General features: G+C 39.3%; 3 protein-coding genes across 3 annotated transcripts; 2 read left to right on the plus strand and 1 right to left on the minus strand.

The window, feature by feature from the left end:
- Window positions 1–627: 627 nt before the first annotated feature.
- LOC106649142 (retinoid-inducible serine carboxypeptidase-like) lies at window positions 628–4,261 on the plus strand. Its single transcript, XM_014366418.2, is given in 10 exon segments — window positions 628–685; window positions 1,446–1,678; window positions 1,962–2,192; window positions 2,270–2,380; window positions 2,458–2,524; window positions 2,527–2,679; window positions 2,747–2,908; window positions 3,031–3,108; window positions 3,196–3,350; window positions 4,202–4,261. Coding segments are annotated over 10 exon segments (1,308 nt in total).
- A 991-nt stretch (window positions 4,262–5,252) lies between these two features.
- On the minus strand, window positions 5,253–6,886 carry LOC106649141. The gene is made up of 4 exons (XM_014366417.1): window positions 6,877–6,886; window positions 6,632–6,808; window positions 5,894–6,541; window positions 5,253–5,755 (listed from the first exon to the last, which is right to left on the minus strand). The coding sequence occupies exons 1-4, from the start codon at window positions 6,884–6,886 to the stop codon at window positions 5,253–5,255; spliced, it is 1,338 nt and encodes a 445-aa protein (XP_014221903.1).
- A 7,459-nt stretch (window positions 6,887–14,345) lies between these two features.
- LOC106649140 (protein bunched, class 2/F/G isoform-like) lies at window positions 14,346–21,452 on the plus strand. Its single transcript, XM_023463143.1, has 8 exons — window positions 14,346–14,599; window positions 16,440–16,913; window positions 17,860–18,798; window positions 19,425–19,938; window positions 20,023–20,440; window positions 20,531–20,874; window positions 20,951–21,320; window positions 21,363–21,452. Exons 2-8 carry the CDS (start codon window positions 16,691–16,693, stop codon window positions 21,450–21,452), a joined length of 2,898 nt encoding a protein of 965 aa, XP_023318911.1. The 5' UTR covers window positions 14,346–14,599; window positions 16,440–16,690.
- The last annotated feature ends 558 nt before the right edge of the window (window positions 21,453–22,010 follow it).

Consider the following 22,010-nt stretch of genomic DNA (forward strand, 5'->3'; position numbering starts at 1 on the left):
GAAGGCGGGGCTTCGACGAAGATAACGATTTCATTCAATAACGACGCGATGGCGATGTCGTTCAAAATGATGCAGGATTTTTTATGTCTTTGATTTTCTTAAAAATTATACAAGGCATAAGAAACATTTCCAGAATGCTACATCATCGTGGCTCTACTGTACGCGTAATTTCGATAATGCTGGCCACTTTTTAGCCTGTTTAGCTACAAACCCAATCTTGCGAGTGTAATTTGTGCTCGTGACTGCCGATAAGGAGTATATCGCGGTCATAAATCGTGGTATAAATATCTAAAATTTTCATCTTTTTATTTTATATTCAATATTTTGTCAGTCTTTATCAGTAATTTAAACATTATCAATTCAAATAGTTGATAAAAACTAATCAAAGGTAAATGCTGAAAATATCAATAAATTATTTGATACGTTTCTTAATAAATCTTACAGTTAATCTTAATAATTATTAATTTAAAATTTATTTAAAATAAACATTATTTATTCAAAATACATTTCTGAAATCTTCTGATGTAAATTTATCTAATCTCAAATAGATTAACAATGATTAGGGATAGGGGTATCGATGCACAACGGTTAAAAATCGTCGTCAGTTATCAATAACTTGTTCATACAATGACACCTTCAAGAACCATAGGTTTGACGGTCGCTTGCATATTGTGCATCTGTAATGGTAAGTCATTTCATTTCGTTCTAAAAATCCAATTCCAAAATCGATTTCTGGAAATTATGTCCTAAAAACTTATATTTAAATTTTTATCAGTTGAAAACCAGTGAAATAACGGGTGAAAAATACGTGAAGTATATTTTCAACATAATATTATGAACATATTATAATCATCGTAGTTTTAGTGCTATACCAGCATTCATCTTATAAGTATCATCTTAATAATGCAAAAAAGTTTTACGCGAAAAATCAAAAATATACACTATGTTAGGTAATCGTTAAAAAAAAGTTGAAAAGCAACTTAATTAAAATTTCTCAACCAAGAATTAATTTTTTTAAAGCTTTTACAAATAATTTTTAGCAAATAATTACTTTTATAAATTTCTTTGTAAAGGCTTTTTTTGTGAAAATACGAATAATCGAAATTGAATTCAATCACTATTTATTTCATATGTATTATTTCTGAAAAATACACTGTAATGATTTGGATTCAAAAAAGTGAAGGGTATTTCCGTTATCTTAATTTGAGAATTATGAATACTTTTCAATGTTGAGAGCATGATTTCACCTATTATTGTAATGTACTTAATCGGAAGTTTACAAGTGTATTGTACAACAAATTCCTGAAATTAAGATAAAAATCATGCGATACGTCGCATCTATACATGCGGTTAATGGAAATTACATAACAACGAATTAATAAAATAAAAACAGAAATTCAACTAAAATAATTTCAAAAATAGTATGCCAATGAATTATTATTAAGTTCAAGCTAAGCGAGGCGTTGGTTACAACACGCAAGACTGGGGTTACGCCGAGGTTCGCCCCGGAGCCCATATGTTCTGGTGGCTGTATTACGCTAATGTAACAACAGACTTTGCTGAAAAACCTCTGGTCATTTGGCTTCAGGGAGGTCCCGGGGCTTCGTCAACGGGCTATGGTAATTTTATGGAACTTGGGCCTTTAGATGTAGATCTTAATCCTCGTAATCATACCTGGGTAAGGAATTATACTTATAAAATTCATTTAGAATTTTTCTTTATCAACTCGTGTCTAATTATAATCTTGATTTCGTCAAAACGACGAGTCATGTTTTCACAAATTCTAATTGAAATTACAATTAAGAAAATGAATTATTTATTACTTCATCGTCAAATTATGATAAAAATTATATATTATCTGTAAGATAACGTTTATTTTCATCTATCATCATATTCAATCAGACATTAATTATATTTAATAAGTTAATTAATTTTATAATACAAAACCAATTCTGTAATAGGTAAGAGATTACAACGTTTTGTTTATTGATAACCCGGTGGGATCAGGCTTCAGTTATGTTACATCGTCGGCGGAATTCGCGAGGACCAATTCTCAGATTGCCGACGATTTGGTGGAATGCATGCGAGCTTTTTACAAGCAGGTTCCACAGTTCAAAAATGTACCAGTTTATATTACATCGGAATCTTACGGGGGTAAGATGGCAGCTGAATTTGCATTTAATTGGTACAAGGTATTTTTGTAGTATTTTTTTGTATATAACTCGAACGCAAAAAATTAATTTAATTCAATGCCTACTCTTTTGTTTAGGCTGAAAAAGCAGGATCTATTGAGAGCAACCTAAAGGGCGTAGGTCTCGGTGATGCTTGGATCTCGCCCGAAGATAGTGTGATGACTTATGCTCCATACCTTTTGCAAACTGTACAGGATAAGCAATTGAAAGCATTGTTTACCCCTAACATTTATTCCGGATTTAATTGATGTATGTTTTTCAATAGGGCATGATTGATACCAGTGGATATTTTAAAATACAAAGAGCAGCTAATAGAACGAGATATGCTATAAAAAAAATCAGTGGTCACTCGCAACAGACCTTTGGGCTTATACAGGAGATATTATTATACGATTAACCAGAAATATTAATTTTTATAACATTCTTACAAAAGTCAAAACTAGTCAGGCGATGCGAGTTTCTCGAGATAATAAAGAGAGTTCTAAAAGTAAATTGAATTAATGAATAAACTCATTGAAAGTTTTACTAATTTTCTAAATTTATTTACTTTAAAGGGTTGGTTCGAGAAACTTTATTACGTGACGGTCAAGGACTAAGTATGTTGATGAATACAAAGGTCAAAGATACGTTGAAATTGCCATCAATCTGGGGTGCTCAAAGTGATGAAGTAAGAATTTCGCTCTATGCTGATTTCATGAAGCCTGTAACTCAAATAGGTAAGTTAGTGATCATATTCGATAATTAATTAAAATATATAATTTTTCTAATTCTAAAATGAAATTCAAACCATGCATACATTTTCACATCAATAAAATTAATTTTATAATACATATGTCAGTTCAGCGTTTACTAGATGAAACAAGTCTAAAAGTTTTTGTCTATAATGGTCAACTAGATCTAATAGTGGACACACCAGGTATATTTTACTGTTTTTATTCTCACATTAAAATTACCTTAAGATATTTCGAAAGTTTAAAAATTGAAAGTATTTTATCATAAATAGGCACTCTACTTTGGGTTGAAAAAATGAGATGGGCAAGGTATTTAGAATGGAAAACAGCGCCACGTTTGCCAGTCGTCGTTGATGGAGTTATCGAAGGCTACCAGAAGAGCAGCGGTAACTTTGCTTTCTATTGGATCAATCGAGCGGGTCACATGGTGCGTAAAACAATATACTTCTTATAGTTAATATTGATAGCCAATCATCTATAAAATCGACGAGTAGAAGCCTTTTTTTAAGTAGAAACTTTCTATTTAGTCCAAAGGTTGTAGAAAATTTCAGGAGTACTACTGACATGAAAAACACGCTCATCTAGCTGAAGAATTTTATCTGTGTCAAAATTCCTCGATTTAAATTATGTGATAAGATTTTTTTGTTCCTTTTCCATTGCATTTTTCAAAATTTCAAAATTTTAATTATTCACTGAGATAAAGCTGTTTATGTGAACCTTTTTTGTATACTTTTGGTGTTAAATTTTTTCTTTTCTTGCGTTTTCTAGCGTTGTGTATTACGGTATCAGAATCGCTTACACTTCTTCAGAACATCAATAGTTACGGTCGCAACCTCGGACGAGGTGATCCAACCCATAAGTCACCCTGCACTAATACTTGAGCACATTTTGTTTCATTTCACGTTTTTTTTTGTTATCTCCATCATGAATCTGCTGATTGAAAGTGACCTATGAGTTAGATCACCTCGCACTAGGTTGTGACCGTAACCATTGATGTTCTGAAGTAGTGTACGCGACCCTGGTGCTGTAACTCAATCGGTACGCTCTGAACGTTACGACAACTGAGGTGCGTTTTGTAAAAACGTAAAACGCCAGAAAACGCAACAGAAGAAAAAATTTAACACGCAAAGTATAAAAAAAAAGGTCACGGAAACAGCTTTATCTCAGCGAAAAATAAAGAAAATATTTTTTTTAGCTGTTAGCCCTTCAGAAACTTAAACCTTTCAAAGTTATTTAACTGGCCATTTATCTAAAACTATTGCTTTTTTACTTTAACAGGTTCCTGCCGATAATCCTGCTGGAATGTCCGCTTTACTAGCAGATTTGACTCAAAATTGATACGGTAGAAATTACCCTATAGTCCAAAAAGTAAAGCAACTTCACACAAATACATATAACTGAGTTTCAAATATGTAACACTGATTTATGAATGAATAATAAATATTTTTGAATAAAATAAGAAAGAAAATTATTTATGCTCTTTACTTTTTATTGCACTTTAACCTAAAAATCGCAACTTTGTCGCTACGCATTAGCTAATTAGCTATAATAGTAGATAATAGAGGACAAGGTAAAAGTACGGTACCCTAAAAGTACTCTTCGCATAACAGACACTGAAAATGAAATAAAGACGAGTTAGAAATACACACATATGCATTTCATCTGCTTTACTGAGAAAATCAATCATAAATAGAACAAAAACTTACTTACTTGAATGCAATCAATCCAAAAAATATAAATAAAACAAAAAACATAAACTCACTTACTGCATTAAAATCGCTAAATAAGAGAAAACAAGTTATAAAATTTTACTTACTTGATCAACGTCGCGAAAGGTAAAAATCCGGTAAACTAGCAGTACTCTCCGCATAAAAGCCACTGAAAAAAAGCAAGGACAAGTTAGAAATACACACAGATGCATTTCATCTGCGTTTTTGAGAACATGAATTATAAATAGATTAAAAACTCACTTACTTGATTGCAATCAGTCTAATAAAGATAAATAAAACAAGAAACATACACTCACTTACTGCATTGATTTCTACATAAGAGAAAACAAATGAAAAACTTTTACTTACTCGATTAACGTCGCGGAAGGTCAAATCCCGGTAACCTATCAGTACTCTCCGCATAACAGCCACTGAAAAAAAGGAAGGACAAGTTAAAAAAACACACATATGCATATGTCATACTTATCCAAGTTCACACAGTGATTGTTCCGTCGAAAATTTAGAATTAATCTGAATTTTCGTAATTCAATTTGTAAGGGGTTTGATAAAATAAAACACGCGTTTTTAAGAGGAAAAAATGTACAAAAAACCTCTCTTTATTAAAATCGATTGAAATTGAATAGATGGATTCGATGTGGTGTGACCTTCTCTACGATGCCTAGTTTCCACTGCATGCAAGGGATGTTTTTGTCGATGATAATGACGACGTCATTTGGTTTCAATTCTCCAGAGTTTGAATGCCACTTCTGGCGCTTTTGAAGCTCACTTAGGTATTCCAGGTGCCATCGACTCCAAAAGTGTTGTCGAACTCGAGAAATGAATTTCCAGACTGTCAGCCGATTTTCAGGTACAGATTCCAAATTTTGTTCTGGTAAAGTTGTCAAAGGGCGCCCAACTAATAAATGAGCAGGAGTAAGTGCCGATGGATCGTTTGGATCAGAAGATAATGAACATAATGGTCTAGAATTGAGGATAGCCTCGATCTCAATTGCAAAGGTGTTCATTTCTTCAAAAGAAAGTAGTTTAAATGATTTTACGGCGGCCTCCCAAATGCCGCCGAAATGTGGAGACAGTGGTGGATTAAAATGCCAGGTGATATTCTCTTGAGGAGAAAAAATCTTGATCTAGTTATGAAATTGCTCCGAGTTGAGTAGACAGTGAAGTTCTCGCAACTGGTTATTTGCACCAACAAAATTAGTGCCATTATCTGAATAAATATGTGCGGGGCGAGCTCTTCGACCGATAAAACGTCTAAGAGCTCCTAAAAATCCATCCGGTGTCAGATCGCTAACGATTTCTATGTGAACGGCCTTTGTGGCCATACAAATGAATACGCATCCATAGGCTTTCACTCGAGTTCGATTACGACATTTTTTCTCCTTCATGAAAATAGGTCCAAAGTAATCGACTCCAGTATGCTCAAAAGCATATGCTTCTCGCACTCTTGATGAAGGTAAATTACCCATTTTACCTTGAATGGGCACAGGGTGATGACGAATGCATGTCACACATCGGCGAATGATCTTCCGTACTTGATTCTTCCCATCAAGTAACCAGAACCGGTGACGAATATTGGTCAACGTGGTTTGAATACCCGCATGATGAAGTCGAAGGTGATAATTACGTATGATTATATCCGTTACATGATGATAAGATGGTAATAATATAGGATGCCTATGCTCTTCCTCGATTGTTGCGTTCTGTAGTCTTCCTCCTACACGTAATAATCCGTACTCGTCGATAAACGGATTCAATGCTGCGAGTCGAGAGCGCTTGATTTGCTTGCATTTTAATAAATTTTCTATTTCTTCTCCAAAACAGTCACCTTGTATAATTTTAATGATCTTCCGTTCTGTTGCATTTTTCTCTTCTGTTCCGATATTTATACCTGTATTATAGGAAGTAGGGAGAAAACGCAAGCAATATGATATAGTATGTAGAAGCTTAGAGTATGTTGAAAACCGTTGAAACAGGCTACTGCTGTCGTTTTGCGTGATCAAACATTTATCGCTGCGCAAGCCTGGTAGATCTGACAAATCTTCTTCATTTGTTTTCTCTGGCCATTCACTATTTTCTTTTTGTAACCAAAATGGACCGTTGAACCACAATTGATTATGTAATAACTCTGATGGATATTGACCACGTGAGAGAGCGTCTGCAGGCACAAGGCACAAGGGTGTCACACATGCATGTGATATATTCAAATATACATGCGATATGTACCGAAAGCCATTTTCACAAAAGTCTTATCTAAAATCCCACGTCGATACGGTACACAATAAAATAAAATATTCATGTGATGAATGCGGAAAAAAATTCAAAACAAAGGTTTATCTCAAAACTCACATCAATAATGCGCATAATAAAATAACTCATACTTGTGATATTTGCAGAAAAAAGTTCTCAATGAAGGGTAATCTCCGAAAGCATATTGAGGCAGTACACATGAAAACTAAACATTCATGTAGTGTATGTGAAAAGACATTCACACAAAAGGACAATCTCAAAACCCACATCGATAAGGTGCCCAATTTTAATAAAAACAATAGATACGCGTAAAAACATTCACAAAAAAGTGACCCACTTGACATTTGCACCAAGTCGCACACATAAAGTTGTGCAAAATATCGATCGCGTCACGATAACATCGTCGTATACGATTATAATCAAAAGAGTAATTAATAAAAATTTGATTTACAATACTATTATAAATTCTTTATAATGTCATCATACAATGAAAAGACAATGTTTTTATTGCATCGAATAAATTGCATGGTCACATGGTCTATTACTAATAGTCTCTACTTCAAATATTCTGAATTAAAAATTTTACTTAGATCCGAAGAGAGAAATCGTACTCATATTCTATCGTCAACCCAAAACATCGAACCTCGCAACATTGAACACCTTGAATTTCGCGACTTTTGTTATTATTCTGCATACGTATCCCGAGTTGAATGAGCTCTTGCGTGAATCAGAATTTCTACGCTCTCTACAACTTTTTAATTTTCACCCTTATCTCTTTACCGACGCGTAATTTTGACGTGTGATTAGAATCGTTTTGTTGTCGTTCGAAATCACGATCATCGGATATTTCAGGCATTATAAAAGCGCGACGACGACGGGACCAAAGTCACGTGCCCGCGTCGAGCCTACTACGTATGCCATTATCTTTGTCAATCCGCGATATGTTTAATTTTCTTTTTATTTCAGAAAAGCTTTTCTCATACAATAAATAAACTCGAGCTCGTTAAGGTATATTTTAGGATTCGTATATACATTTTTTTGTGTGTCGTTTTTGAATAAGCGCGACGCACACGCGTATAAAAACTAAAAATATTTACACGCGAGCGCGCGAAACAACTGCGGACTCGTTGAGAGCGAGATTAGATCTTCTTTTTCTTTTTGGCACTCCGTGCAGCCTGAAGGTGAGAGATATCTACTGGTCGGGTCGAAGACCCCCGAGAGTCGCGAAATAATCGCTCACACGAGGCACGTGGAAGAATTGATAAAAATAAATAAATAAAGCTCTCTCTATGTATTAAATGTATATATCGCCGTTGCTTACGAGTAAAAACACAGTGAAAAACGCTACGAAAAAAAACACAGCTCATTGGATGCCGCGAAAAAAACACAGCAGAATAAAAACGCAACAAATTTCGATTCGGTGTGTTTTTTTTTCGCGGCATCCAGTGAGCTGTGTTTTTTTTCGCGGCATCCAATGTGCTGTGTTTTTTTTCATGGCATTCTATGAGGTGTGTTTTTTTTCGCAGCGCTCCGATTAGGTGTGTTTTTTTTCGCAGCGTTCCAAAGAGGTGTGTTTTTTTTCATGGTATCCAAAGAGGTGTGTTTTTTTTCACGGCGCTTCGATGATGTGTGTTTTTACTCGTAAGCAACGGCGATATATGCTATATCACGTGTCCACCGTGATAGTCAAAAAATGAAATTGAAACAAAAAATATGATTTCCTATCTGTCTCTGTAGTGGTGACGCGAATTATAATATACACGATAATCCAAGAAATTAATTCTGGCGAGCGATGCGTGACACAATTAATGCAATTTGGCAATTATTTTCCTGGCTGCGGTGCAGACCGACGTCGTCGTCGTCGCACCGACCGATGTAATATGCTAATTCTAAAATATTATGAATTAGCGGACAGAGAGCCAGAGCGCGAGAAATTTAATAATGTGCCACAATCGACCGATTGTGTGGTGTCTCGGCACGACTCCATTCGTAATTCACGTCCAAAAGAGAGAGAGAGAGAGAGAGAAGAAATTCACCCCCCTTCCCTGACGCTCGATCTATATTATTTGCGAAGCACGTGTGTTGCGTTATTTATTAACATTATTAATAAATGCCTATGCGTTCGCGATTTTCGAGCCAATACGGAGTGTTATTCAGATCCGATACTTACAGCAGCAGAAAATTGAAATTAACTCGCGTAATATTTGTATTTTTAGCTCTTTATATCGACAAAACCGCGAAACTTCATACTATATACTCACCGATACGTATCGCGCTGGTCTTCTAATTGTTGCACGATCCGACTCGACTGCTCTTTACGTTTCGACAACGTTTTTTTTCATTTTCATCTTTTTATAAATCACCTCTGCAACCATGTATAAGCGATGCGACGTAATTTTTTATATATTTTATTCCAGTCCGGCGCGTCGAGTTATCATTGATTCCTTTTTTTTCTCTTTCTCTCTGGAAAAATATCGATCGTCGATGCAATCGAATCTCCGCGCGGTGTAATTAAATCGCTCAATGAGACGTATCGGTCACGTTCGCACATCGCGACCTTGTGGCGAATTAATTTTTATCGTTGACCCAGTAATTATCGACTATATTACTCTCGGCCGAACGAAGAAGCAAAAGAAAATAACAACATCGTGACTAGACTCGATACTCGTTTTTGGCCGAAATTTCGATGCCCGCGTACTTGCTCAATCTTATATTGTCAATCAATCTTTATGAGATTTCAACCGCGAGTGGCTTAGAATATCTTTTACACATTATTTCACCCACTTATTGTTGAGACAAAAAGTAACGATAGTAAAATGAACAAAATCTGATTTTCGTATTTTTTAGAAATCATTTGAAAAATTGAACGTAATAAAATATGAATTTAATGAAATATTCAAGGTACCCCTTACAGAAATGAAATTTCGAAAATCCGACCTTTAGCGGCAATCGACTCGATTTTTTGGGATTTTTGCGCGCGTAAATAGTACTTTCAAAAAGATCTACACGGTGTAAAAATTATCGTAAAGAGCTCTATTTGTTGTAAATTACTCGTTGAAGAGAGTACTTTGCGATGGTATGTGTTAGATTTTGATCAACTAATTACTGTAGTCCATGGACATGTTTAAACAATCAATTTTTTTCATTATTGTTCAGTGTTGCGATTAAATACTACTGCTAACTCGATATTGACTCGAACCCATACATAATACATAGATAATACATAGATTTAAGGAAGACAAACTTTTCAAGAGACCAAAAAAAATTTTCGTTCCGATACGATAAAAATAGACCAAGATACAAGCATATGAAAATTGACCAAATTGCGATGAAATTTTTTGTTGCGATAATTTTTTTAAGTCGTGTATTATATAGATCACTGCAACCTAATTCTCGTGAGAATACAATCAATTAATTTTTTTCTCAAGAAATTAAGTTATCCTTTCAATATCCGATCGAGGGTCCTAAGTCTACCGTAACGAAATACTGTGAAAAAAAACACATCTCATTGGATGCCGCGAAGAAAAACACACCTAATTGAAACGCTGTGAAAAAAATCACACCTCATTGAAACGCCGAGAAGAAAAACACACCTCTATGAAAAACTAAGATATTTTCGACGTGATTCGTTAAATCGTGATTCGATGTGTTTTTCTTCACGGCATTTCGATGAGGTGTTTTTCTTCACGGCGGTTAAACGAGGTATGTTTTTATTCTTAACGTTTCAATGAGGTGTGTTTTTCTTCACGGCATCCGACAATGTGTGTTTTTTTTTCATGGCATTTTATAAAAAGGTTTTTTTTCATAGCGTTTTTTACTGTGTTTTTACTCATAAGCAACGGCGAATATTGTTGGTACTGTGATTTTTCGGAGCTCGGAAGTAACGATTTTCGATCCGATATCATGGATCACAAGAAGATATAAATGAAAAAACGAAATTGATTTTACAAAAATCAATCAGTAGCTACTTAAGAACAAGCTGCTCAAAAGCCAATCAGCAAATGAAATTAAAAATCAATAATCTCAGAAAAAAATTTTCTGAAAAGGTAAAGTCATTCGAATTTTCACTTCCGTTAATTTATTTTTGATACAATTTTTTGTATCGCATTAAAATGGGTGTGTCCATTTCATTCGACGTAATTATGCTGAGCGAAGCGAAGTCATTCCTGCATGAACTCCCGTGATTTTGCGAGGGTTTTTTATAGACGCGGTACCATGAGTACTGCTGGATCGATCTTTTTGAAAATTTAGGGAGTTGATAAGGGATGCTAGACAAAGATCTAATGACATTCATAATCTCGATTGCTCAACCCTTTATGCACTTTTATGCATTTTAAATGCATTTTTTCAAAATTATGGGAATTTGCCCAAATTTGATGGGATTTTTTTGATTAATCTGTCGGGGGCCTTAAATATGATTGTCGTTGCATTGTTTTTTTCGTTTATGCATTAGAATGCACTTTTAGGCACTTTATATGCATTTTTCTTAAATCATAAGAATTTGATCACATTTGACGGGATTTTTTTGAATAATCGGTCGGGGACCTTAAATATGATTGTCGTTGCATTGTTTTATTTGTCTATGCATTAAAATGAACTTTTATGCAGTTTTAATGCATTTTTTTTATAACTTGTTAGAATTATATCAAATCTGATGGGGATTTTTTTATAATCCGTTTGAAAGCTTAAATATGATTCTTGTCGCAAAAAATAGTATATTACGTGACAAGGGACGAAAGTCGAACTTCTTCTCCGCAAATTTATGCTGGTCGACGGCGGGCTTTGCAACAAATATCATCAATAATAATGTTAATAGTACTTAACTAAAATTATTAGTAAATAATTGTAAAAGATAGATAACTATCGCGTAAAGTACAAACGATCCCGTAAAGTATAAGCATGAAAGTATTAGTACCATATGTTTTCTTCTTGTGTCCCATCCTATATATTTTTAATTAAATTGAGAATATTACTCGATTTAAAGTTGCATTCAAATAAATATTTATTTTGTAAAATTTTGAAAATTTGAATTAAGTAATTTACTCAATCTAAGTAGACGAGTAAAAACTTGAGTGACCAAGAATAACGTTTAAAATTGAAAGAATTTATTAAAATATATTATAAAAATGTAATGAAATGTGTACATCAAATTATGGTACTACAATAATTAATCAATCTGGCATAAGCACGTCATAAAATAAATCAATACAATTCATCTATTGCATAGTAGAAACCAAACGATAATTAAAATGTAGGTTGCCGTAGAATCAGTCTTCGTTGAAGTATGAAAATGAAGAAAAATGCCTCGCGCACGTACTCGAGAGAGAACGAATTCCTAAAATTGCGCAAAAAAAATATCGGCGCAAGCGGGTAAATTTAAAAATAATCGAAAATTATCAGCGAGTTTGATAATCGAGCGAGTCGCGCGGCCGCCGAAATCGCGCCCGGTGGCGACGGCAGCGGCATTATTCGCGGGGCGGCGTATCTGCCAACCGTCGGTAGTTTCGCTATATAGATCGTCGGTCGGTCGGTCCCCGGCACATCGCACCCACACACACACACACACACACACACGACGTATCAAATCATAATACACAAGTGTATATTTAACACACAGGCGCGCGAGAGATCGCCGTGTCGTGCGTGGGAGTTGTGTTATGCGGCGGCGGCGGCACCCGCTATACAACGCACACACACACAAACTCACGGATATTACTCATATATAAGAAAGAGCATCAAAAGTAGTTCTTTTAAACGGCACACACACACACACACACACTGGGTGTGCATGTACAGCAGCAACCAACGACGACTATACGAGCAGAGAGTGTGTGAAAAAAGTGTGTGCGCCGAGTTGTCGTCGTCGTCGTGTGGTCGTTTACATTTATTACGCATACATATATAATACCGCGGCTGCGGCTGCGGCTGCTGCTGTTACTCGTGTGCTAGTGTAGTGTAGTGTTGCTCGTGTGTTTGTGCGTGTGCCTGCTAGCTCCGATCGTCGCTGTGTATTGTGTATACATATGTATCACCGAGAGTTAGTTGGAGGAACCTAACCTCGAAGACGTGTGTGTGTGTGAGTGCGGTACTTCTGAATCACCGACTGCACATCGCCCTGAGTTTTTTAAAACTCCGAGTTCCGACTGTGATTTTGTTGTACATACAAAGTACCTCGACGCATGATCCGCAACATGTCCAACGAGTCCTCTGCGCGTACCTCGAAATCGACGACGACGATGTGCTTGTGCTCGTGCCGATAGCATTGAGAGCGCATCAAGGGAGGAAGCATAACACAACGCACGGCCCAGAGGTACGTGAATCAGTAGATGAAATGAGTTTCGAACGCTTTCAATTCCTCTTCCTCTCTCCGGTGCATTAGCTTAAACGTATCGAAGCTCTCGTTGCATTGTGTTTTACCGGACGAGCATCGCGCACGGAGCACACGTTGTTCTCTCTCTCTCTTTCTCTCTCTTTTTTTTCGACAAGTGGGACGATGACAGCACGAAACATTTTTCCGAGTATACATAGCGCAAACGTTTGCTCGTCGTGCTTACGTGCATATTTACAAAAAAAAAAACTCCACACCCACGCGTAACAGATTTCTCTCTCTCTCTCTCTCTCTCTCTCTCTCTCTCTCTCATGAATACATTATCGAGCGCCTTCTTCTATGAGTAATTTCGTTTTGTTTATTCATCTATATACTTGTATTAATGCGCACTGCGATCGAGTACCGACTCTGACTAAGAATCGAGCTCTCCTCGTATACGTATATGATACTACTAATGTAATTGCGATACAATACAAAAAAAAGACATAAATCGAGACTCGAGATCGACGACGCAGTTCGATGTGTTGCATGTTTGGTATAGCGTATGAATGATGCGTGAATCAAGATCGACGATACATGCATCGATACATACATGCATACACGCATGTATAGCATAATATACACATCGTCGTCGTCGTCGTCGTCGTGTGTCGCCTTTAAAACATGATACTCTTCGGGCGCGATTATAAAGTCGTTCTGGCAACATTAGCACTCTGCGCCTGAAAAACACGCACACAGACACAGAAAGACGGCGGCGCGCACAGGAAGGAGTGCGACAACGACGAGTGCAAGAGAGAGAGAAAAATATCGTCGTCGTCGCTTTGATACGCGAATTATAACAATTCCGCGGGATCGCGATTAAATATTTTTGTCATAATAACGGCATTGCGAATTATTCGGCCATTCATCGATGATTTACAAGCCCCCTTATACGAAAAAGAAGTGCTCGAACCAGGCCAGCCAACCAGCCAGCCGCTCGTGGACAGCAGCAGCGGTGTCGAAATTTCTGCTGTTGCTGTGTTACTTTTTCCTCTCTCTCTCTCTCTTGCTCGCACGCACGTACGAACACACACGCAGAGCCATATAACATACGAAACCTAACTTACTCGATATCTATATAGGCACACACCAACAGTCTGTTTCTCATCGTGGACCGAATAGTTGTAGTAGTAGTAGTAGTAGTATTCAGCCGAAAGAGAGTTCGTAAAGGCGCAGAGAAATCGTATTAGAGAGAGAGAGAGAGAGAGAGACTAGAGGTGCATTGCAGCTGCAGGAGAAAGAGAGCGTCAAAGAAATGCCGCTGTTGTTAATGAGCTGTCATAATCATCGGGCTACTGCTGCTCGTAGTCTTCACAGCGGCCAGAGCTGAGAGTGCGTGACGTTTTTTTTTCTTTCTTTCTTCGTTTTGGCCTTTTTTTCGTTTCGGTTTTTCGCGTCTTTTTTTATCTCATATAATACGTTGTATGCGTGCCGCGAGTGTGTGACCATTAAGTATATAATATCTCTGGCTTGTGTATTTCTTATAATAAAAATATGTGTATACGCGAGTGAGTGTGTCTGTGTAACATCGATGTAGGCCCCCGTATATCATCGTATAGTGTCCGTGTATAGAAAGAGAGAGAGAGAGAGAGGCAACGTGGTGTGGTGCTGCTGCTCGGCGCGCGTGTGAGTGAGTGTCAATATAAATATTTCGACTTCGTACCAAGAATCTCGCTTATACTGCATGATTCGAGAGAAAGAAAGAGAGAGAGAGAGAAAGAAAAAAAAAACGACGAGCCGTTGTAAATAGTTTATATACACACACATACACGCTCGTTAAAGGCTAACTAACGAGAGGTGAGTCGTCAACCGAGCGGAGAGAGGTTATTTAACAGTTTTGTTATGAACAGCTTTCTCTCTCTGTCTATCTTATTTTGGTGTGGGTGGACTGCTGCATGTATTATACACCTATCTTTATGTGCGGTGAATTTTCGGCCTCTCGTTAAAGTCAGAGAGAAAGAGAGAGAGAGAGTGAGAGATAAGCATAATTCAAAGCAGCTGATCTTTGACTACTGATGAGGTCTCTTTATCTTAGTGAAATAGATTTGAAGATATTTGATAATTTTCACCTGTATCAATCAACTCCTGTGTGCTAGTACAGGTTTGATTTATTGCCTAGTGGAGACTGTTTGGTTTGAACCAGAGAAAATTGGAATTCGATACTGTGATTGACAAGTGAAACAAGCAACTTATTCATATTTATCGTGCGCATCAAAAAATTTCTCAGGTTGACATATTTGAATAATAACGTTAAGTTTGACTTTATTGCCCCTCTGTTTTATCATAATAAAAGCCTTTGGTCATAATCGCTTAATCGAAATGAGCTAACTCGTATGAACATTATCCAAATTGTTTGCATTTGTTATCATCGCTGTTAAAGATTTGAATAATTTAAAAGTCTTCTTTTGATTGCAAAGCATTGATTAATAATTAATTCCAATGTGTGTTCTTTTGTTTTTTTTTCTTATTAAACGTGTAAATATGATGAGACTAGCTTGTGATAAATTTTCTCAAGCAAAAGTGAAATTTGTATGAAAGCTCAAGTTGCTGATGCATAAGTGAGGTTAAGTTCTTCTACAATCACTAGTATTTAAAGACTAGAAATAAATTCAGTTACGTATCTAGTAGATTTTCAAATGCATTGCCAATAAATAGATACTATAATTGAGCTTATCCTCTTTAATTGACTCTAATGTTGTTAATTTACCAATTGGTGCGCATTTTAAATTTGATTGAATAATTTTTGTGGTTTTCCCTACTCAAAGACAAGCTCGCGATACTTGTATTATTACCTAGTTGATCTTGTTTCTTTCATCATATATTTAGCCTTGACATTTGTTCATTACCAATTATAGTTTGAATAGATAAAAGAATCAAATAGTTTTCACTTGAACTCACTTACTTCTTGCCTGGATAATTATTATCTACAATGAAGCTTCAAGTTAATGATTCAATTGGTTTGAATAGTTATGTAAATTACTTAAAACTTATGATTCATATGGTAATAAAATGATTAAGGTGCTGCTGATTGAATAATAGCAATCTCAAGATCCACAATGTTTCTTGAAAAGTTATACGTCTAGAGATAGAATTCATGTGTCAAAACATTGATTATTTTCATTAGATATATCTGCTTTGAAGAATGTCTAATTGAACTCATTAATTTTTACAGGTGCTGGATTTTGAAACTTAACTGCTCTCTCTACGAATAGAATCTTGTTGGAACTGCAATGCTGTGTCAACCACAAAGCGCTTCGACTTTTCATTTCCACGGTGTTAATCAAAGGCAACAGCAACAACAACGAATTGCTAAGAAAAGCAACGGTAGCAGTAGCAGCGGGCAGATGTTCGCCAGGATATCATCGATAAAGAATTGCTAATCGAAGGTCACTCCAGACGACGATACCCATCGCAGCAGCAATTATGGCAGATCACAACAATATCATACGCAAGCCCGCCACCACCACGTCCCTGAGCCAGATCGCTAAGCAGCACGGGGGGGCGACCACGACGACCAGCGTGACGATGGGTCATCATCATCACGGAGGAGGACCTGCGGGACAGGTCCCCGTGAGAAAGATCTCGGCGCCGGTGCATCGTACCACCTCGGAGACCATGAGGCTCGGCGAGCCCGTTGAAAATTCTGGTACGTAATTAAACCCTTTTTAAGATCTTGGACCTTGGGGGGGCGAGTATCGTCGAACTTACATAATCTCGCGCGCGTCGTAATGAAAAATCAATCGGCATTAATAGCTCTCTAACTGAATTTATCCATCGCCTATAAACACAGATTGCGTCAAAGTACTTTGGTCGTTCGCGTACGCAAGTCATTGAGTTAAAAGTATAAGCAGCTGCTGTTAGTTGCGCTATTGTGTTGCGATCGACCAGCAAAAAAATTTTCCGAAATTTCACATACACAATATTATTAAAGTATATAACATCGCGGACGGTAGCGGACGGCGAGAGAGCGGGGAGAGAGAGAGAGAGAGAGAGAGGCGTAGACAACGTCGCGGCAGCGGCACACGTGCATATGTTTAATCGATCGCTCTCTCATCTATTTATACATTATGAAAAAGATATTCCGAGTCGTGCACGCACGCAAAGGTGGATATTGCAAAGAGAGATTCGCGAGTGGTCTGTCTGTCTGTGTGTCTGCGTCTGTATATTATGTGTCCGCGCGCCGAGAGTTTATACTAATATTCGGTGTCGAGAGCAGCGTGTACGTGTGCGCGTTGTGTGTAGCATTTTATATTGAAGGAAGTCGGTAATCAGCATGAAGCCCATCGTCGTCGGACGGAGAGAGATGCTATTGAGTAATGTTTCAAGCGGCTAGTAGCAGCTATTTTATATTTCATAATTCGCCTTTTATTTATATCGCGCGCGCGGCTCTATATATGTAATAATATAATAATATTTAAGCGAGAGAGCTCTCCTCTCCGTGCGCGCCTCTCTTTTTATCTCCCGAATTCTTTCGAGTACACTGCAGTCAAGGTCGTGCACGGGATATGTGCGTTGCCGGCGATCGCGCGCGCACACACGAGGCGGTAAATTTGAATCTCCGAATCACACGCTCTTCTGTCTTTTCATTGCAGGCAGAAATCAGCAGCAGCAGCAGCAGCAACGCCTTCATCATACTGCACAGTATCAGCATCATCAGCAGCAGCATCAACAGCATCCTCAGCAGCATCAACAACATCAACATCAACAACATCAACAGCAGCAGCAGCAGCAGCAGCAGCACCATCCGCAGCACCACCATCATCCGCATCATCACCGCAGCAGCCTCGTGGAGACCATGCTACCGTCGCATCAGCATCCGCACCATCACCAGCAGAGCCTACTCGCCGGCACGTTAATAACGGCGACGACGACGACCTCGACGGGCACGACCACGGCGACCACGGTACAGAGCGGCAGTGGCAGCAGTAACAACAATGTCCTCGTCAACAACAGCAGCGGTAGCAGCCAAAGCCAAAGTCAACAGCAACAGCAGCAGCAACAGAACCTCGCCGCCTCGAGCGGTAGCAGCACCGGCAGCCCGCAGCAGCGCACCAAGAAGACGTCCTCGTTTCAGATAACCAGCGTGACGGTGGGCTGCCGCATGAGCAACGACGCCGGCGAGGACTCGAACGACGACCTCGACGAGTCGCACACGGACGACAACACGAGCTGCGAGCAGAACTCCACGCGGCTGGGCGGCAACGGAGGCGACACGACGACGGACACGGAGCGCACCACCCCGACGACGAGCTACTCCGAGGACACGTTCTCCAAGGACGACGTGTTCTTCAACACGAGCAACTCGGCGCTGAGCACGGCGCCCGTCATACCGACCAGCTCGCAGTACGGCCTGGCCATAGTGCCCTCGTCCGAGGCGAGCGGCTGCCTGCACCCGGGCAACTCCACGACGATCAACGCCAACGACATCAACGCCCTGGAGATGGTCACCGCCGTGACGGACAACAACATCATCAATCTGCTGTCGGCCAGTACCAAGCAAGACGCCGACCTGCGCGAAGTACACTCGCACGGTACGACGAGAGGCACCACAGCCGCTCCTCTCTTTCTCTCTTTATTATCTCTTTTCTGCGTTTCATTCATTCTCTGGAGTCGAGTCGTGTGCGTGTGCGTGTGCGTGTGCGGCTAATTAGATTGACACAGGAACGAAACGCGCGCGCGCCTGTACATAAAAAGATCGTTCGTCTCTCTCTCTATAGTAGAGGAGAGGAGGTCCCCTATTACAATGTTCTCTCGGTCACCCGTCGTCGGACTGAAATTGCCCACGCACGAGAGACGACGACGACAAGTGTGTGTAGCCGCCGAAGGGGGACTTGCGCAACATATAAAAATGACGTGTCGGCTCAGATAAGAGAACGTGTGTGTAACTCGCGGACGGACGAACGGACGGACGAGCGTCGATTCGCGCGCGCGTTACACCGAATATTAAGCATTCGCGCGAGTGCGCGCGTGCAAGACGAGACACGCGTCGCATCGCGTTGTTATTACTTCTTTTTCGTTGCTGCACCGATAGAGAGACACACGCTCCGCTGCGGTGTGTGCGCGCCGATCGACTTCATAAATGATAAGATGTAGGACAGGATCCAATTTAACTTGATAACGTAATTGATTATTCTTTTGTGTGATTCTCCATTCACAGGGAGGAACGAGCGATTCAAGGTCGTCAAAATCGAGAGCACGGATCCGTACAAGCGCGGCCGATGGACCTGCATGGATTACCTGGACCAGGCCTCGGTCAATCCGGGCGGCGGCGGCGGCGTGACCGTGACGAAAAATTCCACGGATCCAAACGAGGTATGCATCTCGTACGGTGTCCTGGAGTCGGGAAAGATCATTCCCGACAAGCAGCAGCAGCAAATGAGTATGGACGAAAACAGCGTCGGCGCCGGTGGTGTGACGGTGGACGCGAACGGTACCATGCATCAAACGATGCAACAGATGCAGCAGCAGCAACAGGTGCCGCAGCAGCAATATTACCAGTCGTCTAATGCGCAACAGCAGCAACAACCTCAGCAGCAGCAACACCAACCGAGTCAGGGTGCGACGTTACCAAATAATTTGCAATTAACGCACACGGCTCCGAGCTTAGTACAGCCGCAGCCACCGCAGAGTATGCCCCCAGGAAGCATTCCTATTCTGAATCAGCAGGGAGTGTAAGTCGATTTTTCGAATATTGTAAATTGAACTTAATCAATGTTCCTTTCTTCCATATTTTTTATACTTTTGTACTTTTGTAGGTCTGTTGCGCAAGCCAGTAATAACGTTTCAGCTCAACAACAACAAGCACCTCAACAGCAGCAACAGCAGCAGCAGCAGCAGCAACAACAACCGCAACAGCAACAACAGCAGACCTTACCGCCTCATCCCAATGACGAAACGTCGTTCGTCCACGTGAACTCGCAAGGTCAAAATATGATGCAGGCACCAAATGTTGCCGCCAGCTCTCCGTCTCAAAGTTCCCAGACCAATATGTTGTTGACGCAGCAGCAACAGCAGCAGCCGTCGACGTCGCCGGCGCAACAGATGCAAGACCCCATGCAGACTGCGATGCAGAATATGGCGTGTTTACATAAAGTTCCTCAATCGGGTTCGTCTCCCAACCAACAGCAGCAGCAGCAGCAACCCCAGCCCCAGCAAATGCAACAGCACTCGCAAGTACGTCCTGAAGTCCAATTGCAAATCATTGACAAAAAATAATCATTAATCTGTTTTCAATTCTTACGATTTGTAATTTTTACCCTCTAGGTGATGGGACAAATTGCTCAACCACAGCAACAGCAGCAGCACGTGCATGACATGAGCTCGGCGCCTAGCTCAGCGGGAGCTTCTCAAGTGCAAATGGTCGGTGGCTTACAGCAAAGTAATATGCAGTATCATCAACCACCGCCACCACAGCAGCAGCAACAACAGCAACAACAGCAGCAACAGCAACAGCAGCAACATCAACAGCAAACCGATGCCGAGCAGGACTCTTTGGCAACGGGTATAATAATTCCCAATTCGGCTGTAGAAGCTGCACTGCTGGAGTCGCTGGCTGAAGTTAATAAAATTAACGACGGGGGCGAGCCAGCCAAGGAGGACAATGAAAGGTTTGTTGACCGCGTTCAGGTATTTTCGTAACGTTAGGCAGAAGAAAAATTATTAACGTGAAATTTTTCTTTGCAGCTTATCTGGTACGGGAGCAGTTGCGATTGACAATAAAATAGAACAAGCCATGGATCTTGTGAAAAGTCATTTAATGTTCGCTGTGCGAGAGGAAGTTGAAGTGCTCAAAGAAAAAATTGCCGAACTGATGGATAGGATAAATCAATTGGAAGCCGAAAATATGTTGTTGAAAGCTCATGCGTCGCCTGATGTCTTGTCTCAATTGAGCCAAGTGCTTGCGAAACAGCAACAGGCACAACAAGCGCAACAACAGCAACAACAGCAGCCACAGCAGGCTCCGCAGCAACAACAACCGTCCCAACCACAGCAGCAGCAATCACCGCAACAACAGCAGCAACAGCAGCAGCAGCAACAACAACAACAACAACAACAACAACAACAACAACAACAACAACAACCACCGCCGCAACAGCAACAGCAACAGCAACAGTTGCAACAACAGCAACCGCCTCAGACACAGCAACAGTTAAATATGAACAATACTCAAGGCAGTGGTCAGTAGTAAATGACAGACAATTCCGTGTAAATAACACTTCCGCGTAAAAAAACTGTTTTTCATCGAAGACAATGTATAACTATACCGCTGTTGAACAATATAAAGAGATCAGTTAACACCATCATGTGAAGCTACTGAACCTCTCCGTGCTGTTATCCGCCGTCTAACGTATAATGGTGATATAATTATTGTATATAACTTAACGATTTTTAGAAATGTATAAATAATGAGATTTATTATATTAAATATACATAATGATAGTGCGTTTAGTAAGTTTTCATTCTGTTTTTATGATTTCTGTCTGTCTCTTTTTCTTGTATTTCTTTCTTGCTTTTTTTTCTTTTTTTCGAATTCTGTACAAAGGAAAAAAAGGAAACAAAGAATGGAGCACTATTAAAAGTAGTTCGACTGAAATATAACCACGAGAAGAGTGATACAGAGTGCGTAGATAATTTTATATAATATATTACATGAATTGTTTATTTCGTTTTAATGTTTTATAAACGGCATGGTTCGATGAATTTATGCATACAATACGTAATTCGACAAAATTGAATACAAAAC

The sequence above is a fragment of the Trichogramma pretiosum genome, unplaced genomic scaffold (genome assembly GCF_000599845.2).
Source record: "Trichogramma pretiosum strain Unisexual culture from Peru unplaced genomic scaffold, Tpre_2.0 scaffold98, whole genome shotgun sequence".
Classification (NCBI taxonomy): Eukaryota; Metazoa; Arthropoda; class Insecta; order Hymenoptera; family Trichogrammatidae; genus Trichogramma; species Trichogramma pretiosum.

What these genes read in the sequence shown, in the direction of transcription:
- LOC106649141 (XM_014366417.1), bottom strand. An exon ending in GATCACGCAAAACGACAGCA is followed by an intron (nt 6,542 to 6,631) that starts GTAGCCTGTTTC and finishes CCTATAATACAG; the next exon opens with GTATAAATATCGGAACAGAA. An exon ending in AGCTCTTAGACGTTTTATCG is followed by an intron (nt 5,756 to 5,893) that starts GTCGAAGAGCTC and finishes TTTCTCCTCAAG; the next exon opens with AGAATATCACCTGGCATTTT.
- LOC106649140 (XM_023463143.1), top strand. Translation starts at nt 16,691, where the DNA reads ATGGCAGATCACAACAATATCATACGCAAGCCCGCCACCACCACGTCC. An exon ending in CGAGCCCGTTGAAAATTCTG is followed by an intron (nt 16,914 to 17,859) that starts GTACGTAATTAA and finishes TTTTCATTGCAG; the next exon opens with GCAGAAATCAGCAGCAGCAG. An exon ending in GCCAAGGAGGACAATGAAAG is followed by an intron (nt 20,875 to 20,950) that starts GTTTGTTGACCG and finishes TTTTCTTTGCAG; the next exon opens with CTTATCTGGTACGGGAGCAG.